Source organism: Balaenoptera ricei, chromosome 6, assembly GCF_028023285.1.
Source record: "Balaenoptera ricei isolate mBalRic1 chromosome 6, mBalRic1.hap2, whole genome shotgun sequence".
In the NCBI taxonomy this organism is placed as follows: Eukaryota; Metazoa; Chordata; class Mammalia; order Artiodactyla; family Balaenopteridae; genus Balaenoptera; species Balaenoptera ricei.
In genome coordinates, this window is record NC_082644.1 from 11,695,502 (window position 1) to 11,708,109 (window position 12,608).

General features: G+C 44.6%; 2 protein-coding genes across 7 annotated transcripts in view; one reads left to right on the plus strand and one right to left on the minus strand.

Annotated features, from left to right (window-relative positions):
• EPHX2 (epoxide hydrolase 2) overlaps window positions 1–12,608 on the minus strand; it is a 64,926-nt gene that overhangs the window by 26,837 nt on the left and 25,481 nt on the right. For 4 of the 6 annotated variants that reach the window (XM_059926843.1, XM_059926845.1, XM_059926846.1 and 1 more), the window contains exons 9-10: window positions 10,401–10,435; window positions 2,630–2,656 (exon numbers count right to left, since the gene is read on the minus strand). In XM_059926843.1, the coding sequence (XP_059782826.1) occupies window positions 2,630–2,656; window positions 10,401–10,435 (62 nt within the window). Of the gene's footprint in view, window positions 1–2,629; window positions 2,657–10,383; window positions 10,436–12,608 lie in introns of all 6 variants that reach the window. The other 2 variants (XM_059926844.1, XM_059926848.1) reach the window with 1 other exon arrangement.
• LOC132367635 (10 kDa heat shock protein, mitochondrial-like) lies at window positions 5,074–5,382 on the plus strand. Its single transcript, XM_059926227.1, has one exon. It carries the CDS (start codon window positions 5,074–5,076, stop codon window positions 5,380–5,382), a length of 309 nt encoding a protein of 102 aa, XP_059782210.1.

Here is a 12,608-nt window from a genome sequence, read left to right on the forward strand (position 1 = left end):
GGAGGACAAAGAAGGGGGCTGAGTGTGAGTAGGTTTCTGGGACAGGGGATGGGTGCTGAGAGCCGGAGGCCTGGGGCTCCCCTTAGGCCTAACCGCAGCGGCGACTCCCAACAGCCGCCCTCTTGAAGCCTCTGGTCCCATGTACAGGCCCCACCGACCCTGCACACAAATGGCTGGCCTTTTAAATCTTCTCAGAAGACTGAGGCCATTGGCCATGAATTCCCTCTCTACCTTCCCACAAATCAAACTTTGTTTCACCTTCTTTCCTCCCTTTTGTCTTCACGTTAGAACGCCACCTCCCCTCCCCTCCGTGCTCATCTTTCATTGAGTGGTTATTATTCTGTTCCCCATTCTTTCGGATCTTTTCTACAAGCCTCAAAAGCATCCTTTACCTCCCAATTTCTCCCTGCACCTTCCTCTCCTCTGCTGCTGTAACCACAAATGACAGCTCCCTTCATGGAGGACCTTCTGTGTCACAGGCCCTTTATCTGGAATCCTCCCAGTACCCTTCGAACTCACATTTTACAAATGAAAAGATGGCTCACAGGGGTCGGGTGACTTGCCCAGCCTGCACGTAAATGGTAAATGATGGAACCGCCATTCAGACCCAGGTCCCCTAACCTAAAATCGGGCTCCCTCCTCTATGCCACCCGCTGACCGCTTTAGGGCCCTCCATCCTCCCCAGCCTCAACACCAGCTGGAAAGGTGGTTCCTTGCCTCAGCTCTCTGCCACACTCTGTCTCCTGTGTTCTCCCACTTCTCACAGTGGTTTATATCAGATGCCTCTCTAATGACCTTCCTAAGTCCCTCCAGTGGCTTCTTCCCTGCCACGCCCAAGTCCACTGAAACTTCTCTCTTAAAGGCTACTAATCACTAATAATTTTTTTTCCCCTCTTGGTTCTCATTCTTCCGATTGTTCTGCAGTGTGAGTGAAAAAAAACGCTGCCTGGCGTATCAGTAAACAAAGGATGTTGCAGCCATCAAGTCACTGCAGTCACCCCGATGGTGAACCCTGAGGGAACTCAGGATGGAGACAAACAGGCTGCCCACTGCCAAGGCCTCAGTCACAGCAGCCACCCTCAGTGGGGCACCCGGAGGGGATTCAGGATGGAGAAAAGCAGGATACCGGCCCCCAGCTAGCAGAGGTGCATGTCGAAGGAATGATTTCTATGAGCCCAGACTCTTGCACCTTCCAATACAGAGAAAAATGTTAAATTCTTTAACTTGAGATGTCTGGTTTTCTTTAATTAACAGTAATCTTTTGATGTTCCGACTACCTAGTCTTTGTTGCAGAAACTACTATATATCCTGGCTCCTCTCTTACCTCTCAGGAAGCGGTCTCAGAGCTAGCTATCTGAGATGCTGTATCCGGGCTTAAGTCCTCTGTTTGTCCACCAAATAAAACACAATTCTCAACCTTTAGGTTGTGCTTTCTTTTTTAGTCAACAGCAGCATGAGGCATTTCCTTTGAAACATTCTTCCCTGGGCTTCTGTGACACTGTGCTTTCCAGACTCTTCTTACTTCCCCGAGTCTACTACTCCCTCTCTACCTCTCACCTGGGACTATTCCACGGCTCAGCCTTCAGGCCTGTCGTTGGGGAGCTCACCTTCTCCAAAGGCTTCAGGCACCACCTCCAGGTGGCAAATGACCACCTCATCTGGTCACCCAGGTCGTCCAGGTTGGCCCAGTCTCCTTCCCACATATCCTAGCCATGACTGGGCTGGGGATGGACACCTGACCCAGCTGGCCAGCAACCACAGAGACTCCCTCTCAACCATCAGAATAAGAGACGTTCCCAGCCAGGTGGAAATCTTCTAGAAAAAGTCAGGAGTGGGGCGCCCACACTGGGCCTTAGTTATCCCCATCACACTCAAAAGTTCCAAAAAGCCAGTTCCACAGGACTGAAAATCTGCAGAGGATGGGACGTGACATTGTTACCGCACGTCCTACACCAGGCCCTGCTGTAGATCTGGAACTCCTTCGTCATCTCAATTGCTTCTTTCAACGCACACCCAGTGAACAGGAGAAAGATCCCACTGCTCTGAGGTTCTCTCTTAGCCCCCCTGCACTGCCACTGTCCTGGCTGGGCTCTCTGCCCCCTCAGCCATGCTGCGGTGTCTCCCTTCTGCCACGTGACCTGACTGAGGATGGCAGAGGAGGTACCTGAGTCTCAGAACAGTGTGTGTGCCCTACAGCAGCGTATTCTCAGATGACCACTGTTGATCGTTTTCATTGAGTTTGACGTTCCAAACCACGTTAAACGAAGACATTCGATTTTAAATATTTCAAAAGGGATGGAAGTTTTAAGAAGTTGGGAAATATTAGCCTATTGGATGTTTCCCAAACTTCTTCAGCTGGCACTAAGGCTCTTCATCTGGCTTAAAGCCAACAGAGACAGTTCATTCCCTGGAAGATGCTTTTCATGAAACAAGAACCAAAACAATCTCACCTCTATATTCTCCAAACCTGTCTTTATAATCCCTTCCGACCCACCATCCCACTTTCCCGCTCCCATACCGCTCCCTCGAGGGCTCTAACGGCTGACACCTTCAAAGGTTACATCTTTTCTTTAATTGCCCAGTTCCAAACAGAATTCTCCAAAGAGATCAGTTCAACATAATTACTTACCAAATTATCCAGGAAGGTGACCATGTCCTAAGAAAGAAAACACACACAAAAAAATCAGAACTGTATCCATCACCTCAGCGGCTTCGAGGTTAGAATTACTATGTTTGCCTTGGTTACAGTCTGAATTGTGTCCCCCACCTTCCCCCCCGCGAAATTCATATGCTGAAGCCCAAACCCTAACCCCTGGTACTTCAGAATGTGACTCTATTTGGAGATAGGGTCTTAAGTAAAGATGTGATTAAGTTAAATGGGGTCATTAGGGCGGGTCCTGATCCAATATAAGACAGAAGGTTTGGACACAGACACATACAGAGGAAAGACCATGTGAAGACAAAAGCAGCAGATGGTCATCTATTGATACAAGCCTCACATGAAACCCTGCTGATACCCTGATCTTGAACTTCCAGCCTACAGAATGGTGAGAGGTAAATTCCTGTTGTTTAAGCCACTCGGTCTATACTGCTTTCCCATGGCAGCCCCAGCAAACTAACACCACGTTCAATCACTTCACACTAGCTTTTTAGTTATCTCCCTTCCCCTTCTAGCATCCTCTCATAACCACACAGACTCCCAACAGACCCAGTGAATTATTCAGGGTAGTTCAGTACACATCCCTAACTGAAATGGACCATTTTCAATGTAAGACAGAAATCATGGCTTCTTCCCTGGAAGGAGAAAGGGGAAGAAAACTGCCCTGGAGAGGTCTGGCTGCTTGCCTCGCCCCAGGATGGTCAGCTCCTGCTCCCCATCCCCCAACAGACATGGACACCTGGCCACACGGCTGGCAACCACGGAGCCTGAAAAAGGTGTATGAGATGCTGAGGAAGTGTCTCCACACGCAGTTATGTTCTGAGATTCTGGGCATGGGAGGAAGGGTCACCTAGAATCAGGGCCAGCACGTTTGTATGGGCCACGTGCAAATGAGCAGGTAGGGGAAACCTGCTGGTGACATATTGGAGGGAGGACAGGGCAGACATGTGGAGGGAATGAAGTGGAGACCAGATGGGCCGCCCAGCCCTGCAGAAAGCAACTGTGGCTTCCTGTTTCCCAGCCCTGCTCCTCTGAAAAATTCCCAGACAACTTGTCAACACCACCCGTTCACCTGAGCCAATGCGAGGGGCCTCTGCTCGCTACAATAAGTCGACAGAGCTGCGTTTATGGAGCCCTTGCTCAGCACCATCGTTTCCTCTCCCCTCAAGCGGAGCTGCAGGGAGCGGGTGTGTCTTCACTTTACAGATGAGGAAACCGAGGCTCAGACGGGTTAAATGATGCAGCCGAGACCACACAGCTAGTAGTGGCAGGACTGGGACTGATCCCAGGTCTATTTGATTTCACAACCTCAAAATCAAAACTTTCAAAGGCATCCTTTTTTATTCCGTAGACCAACGACTTTATTTTAAATATTTTCCAGCCCCGGAATCCTCCCCTCTTTCTACCATTTGGGAAGTAATCTTAATTTGTCTTTGATTCTCCAGGTAAATGTCCTCGTTGGGAGCTATAGAGATTGCACAGGCAAGAGTTTGAAGAGTTGGAAAATAGATGCAATTGTATTTCCATCATCTACTATTCTAGGTGCTTCCAAAATAAAGGGTGATTTTTCTTCCGCCTCTGGGCTGGGTCTATTTTTTCTTCTAAATTAAGCAAGGAGATGGAAATTTCAGGACAGCAGGAGACAGAGACAAGACAAAAGCCCACAGCCCACAGCTGTGGGTATCTCTTCCCACAGCTCTCGTATCTCTGCCCCAAGAGCATCAGAGAGTGTTCAGATATTCCCCACCCTGGTCTCAGTCCTCTGCTGGGGAACCTTCCAAGATGGACACCCCCTTTTAGGGAAGGAGAAGATGCGATGCAGAGTTCTGTCTACACCAGTGACTGCTTCCAAGGGAAAAGCTGTTAACAGATGTCTGATTCCTTTTGAGGCCCCTGCCCCCAAGCCTGCCCTGTAAACCCAGGGCCATGATGCCAACTTCACGTGGTGGGGAGACAATGGGCAAGCCTCTCATTGGCCCCTGAAAGCAATATTAAAAAGCAACAACAGGGCTTCCCTGGTGGTGCAGTGGTTAAGAATCCACCTGCCAATGCAGGGGACACTGGAGCCCTGGTCCAGGAAGATCCCACATGCCGTGGAACAACTAAGCCCGCGAGCCACAACTACTGAGCCCACGCGCCTAGAGCCCGTGCTCCGCAACAAGAGAAGCCATCACAATAAGAAGCCTGTGCACCGCAACAAAGAGTAGCCCCTGCTTGCCGCAATTAGAGAAAGCCCGCACGCAGCAACAAAGACCCAACTCAGCCAAAAATAAATAAATAAATAAACAAACAAATAAATAAATTAATTAATTTTTTAAAAAAAGCAACAACAGACATGTCCAGAGGGCCAGACTGCACGCCCCTCCTGGCAGCAGTAGCATGAGAGCAGAGTACGAACTACAGAGGCTGGAGTCATGGCAGGACAGGCATTTAGAAAGTTTCTTCCCCTCTTTGGCCAAGTATTAGTTGAAAGAAGTGCAGCCAAACCTGTATCCAAAGGAGGCATTATGCTTCCAGAAAAAACTCAAGGAAAAGTATTGCAAGCAACAGTAGTCGCTGTTGGATCGGGCTCTAAAGGAAAGGTTGGAGAGATTCAACTAGTTAGCATGAAAGTTGGAGATGAAGTTCTCTTCCCAGAACATGGACGCACCAAAGTAGTTCTAGACGACAAGGATTACTTCTTATTTAGAGATGGTGACATTCTTGGAAAATACGTAGACTGAAATAAGTCACTATTGAAATGGCATCACTGAGGCTGCCCATTCCACTCAAGTTCTGAAATCTTTTCATCATGTAAATAATTTCCATGTTTCTCTTTTATAATAAACTAAGGATAAAAAAAAAAAAAGCAATCACAGATGACAGGTTCCACTGGTGAAATTACACACATTTTTTTTTAGAAGGAGGCTCACAGTATTGGTGTAATTCACTTCAATCATTTATTTTCATCTTCCCCCCCAAAGAGAGGGGAACAATTATTGAATGGTGTCAGGAGGTCTTTTGAACCCTCTATTATATGGACTGAATGTCTGTGTCCCCTCAAAATTCCTATGTTTGAAGCCCTAATCCCCAGTGTGACTGTATTTGAAGACAGGGTCTTTACAGAAGTAATTACAGTTACATGAGGTCATGAGGGTGCGGCCCTGACCTGATAAGATTAGTGTTCTTATAAGAAGAGTCCCAGAGAGCCGGCTCTCTCTCGCTGCCATGTGAAGACAGCGAGAAGGTGGTCACCCACAGGCCAGGAGAGGGTGCTCGCCAGAACCTGACCCTGCTGACACCCAGATCTCAGAACTGTGAGAAATACATTTCTGTTGTTTAAACCACCTGGTCGGGCTTCCCTGGTGGCGCAGTGGTTGAGAATCTGCCTGCCAATGCAGGGGACACGGGTTCGAGCCCTGGTCTGGGAAGATCCCACATGCCGCAGAGCAACTAGGCCCGTGAGCCACAATTACTGAGCCTGCACGTCTGGAGCCTGTGCTCCACAACAAGAGAGGCCACGATAGTGAGAGGCCCATGCACCACGATGAAGAATGGCCCCCACTTGCCGCAACTAGAGAAAAGCCCTTGCACAGAAACGAAGACCCAACACAGCCATAAATAAAAATAAATAAATAAATAAAATTTTAAAAATAAAATAAAATAATAAGAAAGATATATTATAAATAAATTAAAAACAACAACAACAACAACAACAAAAAAACCCACCTGGTCTGTGGTGTTACGTCAGCTTGTTATGTCAGCCCAAGCCGACTAACGTACACACTAATGGGGAATTTAGCTGAGGGTTTCCCAGAAATCCTATAACATGCAAAGTGGCAGCACCCATGAGGTTCCCGATGAGGAACAAACAGACTGATGTAAGAGTGTCTCTAAAGGATGAAGGGTGCAGAATTGTGGTCCAGCTACAGTGGTTGAGGTGAGCTGGGACCCCCATCAGCGAGAGAAGCGATTAAGGAAGAATGGGGGAAATTAAATAGGTGCAGGTACGCCTTTACCTTCTCCTTCTAGGACCCCCAGCTGATGTTGTCCAAACCACTCCCTCAGCACTACAGTTTTATTCATAGCATCTCTCTGCTTTCTTCTTTCTTTATTATTCCTTTAACTTTGGGGTTCTCAGACTGGCTCCTCAGACTTGCCCGAGCACGGGCTGCTGTTTGCTGAGTCCACGCCTCTGCTGTGGAAGCAACTCAGAGCGTGGGCTTTGCTTTTCAGCAACTTGCAGAGGCTGTTCACAGGCCAAAGTGGAATCAAGGTCACTAATTCCAGGGCAGCCAGAATCTTGTGCTATTCCCGGGACCATTTCATTTCTAACAAGAAACTGCCTCATTCTCAGAGCTTCCTAAAAGATCCCTGGTCCTGGTGAAATTGTTTCCAGAAGGAAGGCCCTGGATCCACACACATTCTCAGGGGCCTAACCTGGTAACTATCTATTGGAAAACTCACTTAGTGTACTTTGCCATTCGGACAGGTAGGATTATACCTGGACATGCCGGGTCCCCTCATCCTGCTGGTAAGAAGCATCTGCAATTCCATCCCTTCCCTCCCAAACCTCCATCACCAACACACAACCCAGTAAGCTCCCTGCTTAACAACATCTATCCTCACAGTTAAAACTCACTCAGCGCCTGCTATGGGCCAGATACTACTTAAGTGCTGGGGATGCAGCAATGAACAAAACAGACCAAACCCATGATGTCAGGGGAACTTTAATTTAAAAACAGAGAGGACAATCGACAGATGAATGGATAAAGAAGATGTGGCACATATATACAATGGAATATTACTCGGCTATAAAAAGAAATGAAATTGAGTTATTTGTAGTGAGGTGGATGGACCTAGAGTCTGTCATACAGAGTGAAGTAAGTCAGAAAGAGAAAAACAAATACCATATGCTAACACATATATATGGAATCTAAAAAAAAAAAAGTTTATGAAGAACCTAGGGGCAGGACAGGAATAAAGACGCAGGCGTAGAGAATGGACTTGTGGACACGGGGAGGGGGAAGGGTAAGCTGGGACAAAGTGAGAGAGTGGCATGGACATATATACACTACCAAATGTAAAGTAGATAGCTAGTGGGAAGCAGCCGCATAGCACAGGGAGATCAGCTCAGTGCTCTGTGACCATCTAGAGGGGTGGGATAGGGAGGGTGGGAGGGAGATGCAAGAGGGAGGAGATATGAGGATGTATGTATATGCATAGCTGATTCACTTTGTTATAAAGCAGAAACTAACACACCATTGTAAAGCAATTATACTCCAATAAGGATGTTAAAAAAAAAAAAAAAGAGACAGAATATGTCGTGATCCCCCTACCCCTTTCCCCCAACTACAGTGGTTCCTCTGTCTCCTTAGACCTCTTCAAGGATCTGATGGCAACTGTGGGTCTTCTCCCAGGAAAATACTCATGGGCACCTTTGCCTCAACCTCTGCACACACTACCAGGGGTTCATGGACTCCCGAGGGTCTGCACACCATAGATGAAGCATCCCTCATCCCTGCTGGACTGCCTGCAGGCCACTATTTTTTCACTTTCCAATTAACAGAGAAGCTGGAGATTAGTTCAGCGTTATTTCTACAGCCCACAAACTGAGAATCACGCTCAGGTCTCGAGGGGCTTTGGAGAGCATGAAGCCCACCCATTCACTGTATTTTACACCTGACAGCATGATCTGGAAAGGTTAAATGACTTACCCAAGGTCACATCCAATGAAAGGGACAACTGGGTGGAGATAAACCTCCCAACATTAATGAACTTTAGAAGATAGTGGGGTAATGTTATAAGTCATAATTCTAGTTATTACTTTAAAATGTATATCTCAGAAATAACTAAATTTCCTTGTCAATTGCATTATTATGAACTTTCATCAAATCTTTAACCGTGGTCATTTTTAAGTCTTTTGTCATTTACAGACAGTTCTGGGTGTACTCTGATGCTTTTGCAAAAATGTTCCTATAAAAGGGTTTCATCTTCAAGGAATTCATGGAAAAGACTCTGACAAGTACAGGTTTCTGGTAACTGACTATACTGCTGAACTGAATAAATAAGCATTTTCAGAACTCTAATGGAAAACTGATGAATTCATAAAAGTGCTAACAAAAGATCAAGATGAAAAAAAAATTAATTACATGGGACTGAGTGAACTGATGAGGATGATTATAATTTTTGTGACTTTCTGTTTGAATAAAAAAAAAAATCCCACAAGGACTCAGAGGCAAAAAATATATAAATCAATTATCACTGCAAAGTAAAGGAGCTGTTACAGTGGAGGATTACTGGACTGAATGTCAATATCATGACATAGTATGAGTGTGTTTCATGTTTGGTAATTGCAATCATTGTTGCTTTTGTTGTGGTCATCCATTTACAATGCTTGGTGTCAGTGTATTTATCTCTTGTAAAAATAAAATACAGTGTGTGTGTGTGTGTGTGTGTGTGTGAAAAAAAAAAAAAAGAAGATAGTGGGGTTGTTTGTTTGTTTGTTTTTTAATATATTTTGGCTGCGCTGCGTAGCATGTGGGATCTTAGTTCCCCGACCAGGGATCGAACCTGCCCCTCCTGCAGTAGAAGCGCAGAGTCTTAACCACTGGACCCCCAGGGAAGTCCCGTTAATGAACTTTAGAAGACAGTGTTATTGCTGTGTCGCATCCCAATATTCCTAATTGGGAATCCTAGGACTACAAACGTACAGAGAATAGGTTTATGGTCCCTTAAAGGTACCCATTCTAAAACAAATAACAGTTGTTTGATGAACTGGCACACAAATTTGTAGTTAAGAAGAAAGGGTTTTCAATACTTTTGAGGGGGAAGGTAGTTGAGAAAAAAATTTTAGGGGCACTTAAGGGTAAGCACCATTAAGGATCTTCATTATGTTTTCTATAACCCTGTATTTTAAAGATGATAGAGGCTGGTGAGATCTTGGCAAGTTCAGGGGATAGATCCGAGCAAGAAGTGGCAGAATGAAAGAGGCAAAGATTCAGAAACTGAGGAAGGAAGGACACCCTAACTGGAAACTAAGTTTTTTCCCATGCTCCCCTTATGAGACATCAAGCCTACATGTGGGGCCTGATGGGGTGCTCCAGGCAGAGATGTGACCTTCCTAGATGAAGGCTTTCTGTAATTTTGGCATAATCACTGGCATCGCCAGTTTTCTGGCCAAGCAGGAGGCTGTTTCTTCCTCTCGGTCCCTCCAGCCTTTGCTTTTGCTCCAGGGCTGATGGAGGTTTGGGTGGCAGTCTCTCCTCACCTCAGCCTTGGCCTTCCCCTGCAAGCTCTAAGATGAGGGTCCCTCTCCCCGATGGTGCGTATGCCTTAGAACAGGAACGCCTCTGTAGTCCCCAGTCCACACACTAACTCCCTAGATCTGGCCAACAATGTGTTTACCACAATAAAGTGATTTTTAAAATTCTCAGAATGGAAAAGTGATATGGTGGAGTAGCTAAAAGCAGGAGCATGGGAGCAGGGTTTAAACCTGGCTCTACAAGCTGTTGACCTCAGGCAGTTACTTAACCTCCCCATGACTCAGTTTCCTCTTCCATCAAATGCTTAGAAAAGTACTTGATATACAGTCAACGTTGGCTATTATTTCAAAATACTTCGACTTTCAGAAAGAATTTGTACCCAACTGTTGTGAAATGCTACTTTCCTAGGATTTAAATGAACACCCACACTTCTGTCTTATATCAATGAAAACCCAAGGATGGAGAAGTTACAGATGTTACCCAAAGATCCTTCTTACGTTGCATAACACTTCCACGGAATATTCTTCTATTTCTGCAATTAAAAATAAAAGAAATACACTTAATTTGCATGTTTAAAAATTACCAGCAAACTAAAAGAGCCCCTTTGGCAAAAAAAAAATATATATCATATTAAATTCTTAGGTTGATATAGTCTGCTTGCTTATTTTTGTTGTTGTTGCCTGTGCTTTTGGTGTCATATCCATGAAACCTTTGCCAATACCAACATCATGAAGCTTTTCCACTATATTTTCATTTAGGAATTTTAGTGTCAGGTCTTCAGTTTAAGCCTTTAATCCATTTTGAGTTGGTTTTTGTAGATGGTGTAAGATAAGGGTCCAATTTCATTATTTTGCATATGGATATTCAGTTTTTCCAACACTATTTGTTGAAGAGACTGTCCTTTCCCCATTGAGTGGCCTTGGCACCCTTGTTGAAGGTCATCTGACCAGATACACAAGGGTTCATTTCTGGACTCTCTATTCCATTGGTCTAAATGTCTGTCTTTATACCAATACCATACTGTATTACTGTAGCCTTGTAATATATTTTGAAATCAAGAAGTATGAGTCCTCCAGCTTTGTTCTTTCTTAAGATTGATTTGACTATTTGTAGTCTTTTGTGGATCCATATGAATTGTAGAATTGTTTTTTCTATTTTTGTAAAAAATGTCATTGGGATTTTGATAGGGATTGCATTGACTCTGTAGATTGCTTTGGGCAGTATGGACATTTTACCAATAATAGCAATTCCAGAAAAGAAAAAGAAAGAAAAACAGAGAAAACAGAAGAAAAAAATTATCAAAGAAACAATTCAAGAAAATTTCCAAGAACTGAAAGTTAAGTGTACCCAGCAAAGTAGATGAAAAAAGACCCATATCATAGCACAATACCATAACATTTTAGAACACAACAGATAAAGATCCTAAAAGTCTCAAGGGTAAGGAAAAAAGGTAACATGGCACTGGAATGCTGTATAGCAACAAGGGAAGCTAGAAAACACTAGGACAAAGGCTTCATAATTTTAAGGGAAAATAATTTGTTACTTAAAATCTACTGCCAAATGATCTGAAATTTATACACAAATGATCTGAAATGTACATATATGCACCTGGCTTTAGAATCATTGCACTTGGCTTTAGAATTAATGTTATGTATAATCTTAGACAACAGTTAACATGTAAATTATGTTTTTCTTTAAAAAAAAAAGAGTCATAATTAGGGTATGACCATAAGTCCCAGTTTGTCCAGGACAGTTTTAGTTTATGTGTTATTATTAATAGTTTCTCTTTTAATAGTGTTGTAGTTTGAACGATAAATTATATTACTAAGTAATGCCCACGGGATTCAGGGAAGATTGCAGTATAGATAAATAAAAATAAACATTTAAATAATGAAGTTAAAAAAAAAAAAAAAAGATGTCTTTCCTGAATATTTGGACTGAAGTCCTTCCTTTTGTCTAAAATGCTTCTGCATTGTTCAAGAGGCAGTAAGCAGAAGCTGAGTCGACACCATGACATTTAGGGAACAACCATGGAAGCACATCTCTGTCACGACAGGCTGAGTGGCCTGGTGGTGGCCTCCTGAGTGACTGAGAGCCCCAGCCCATGTCAGCGGGCTTCAAACTCAACACAACAGGCCTGACGTGCACGCAGCCAAAGCAGCTCAGAAAAGGGGTGGTGAGCTGCTGCTTGGCTTGCTAAACTGCTAAGAGCATCACTGACCATGGAAGGACCAGCCACTCTCCTGCACACCTGGCCGCTTCCCATTCCTGCCTCCACCCGGGGTTCTTAAAGGTTTGGGGCTGAGGATCCCTCTGAAACTGATAAAAACAATGGACTCCCCCCTCCCCAAGGAAAATGCTCATAGACCCACACATGTTCTCAAGGGTCCACAGGTCCCTGACACCCATCCTTGGAAAGATTCCCACTGGGATCCATAGACGCTGGGTTAAGAATCTGACCTATGAATTACCATATGATCTAGCAGTTCCACTTCTGGGTATATACCCCAAAGAATTGACAGGAGGGACTCAAAGAGATCTTTGTACACCCATGTTCATAGCAGCAGTATTCACAGTAGCAACCCAAGTGTCCATCGATGCATGAATGGATAAACAAACCGTGGTCTATACATACAACAGAATATTATTCATCCTTAAAAAGGAAGGAACTTGTGACACATGCTATAACATGGATGAACCTTGAA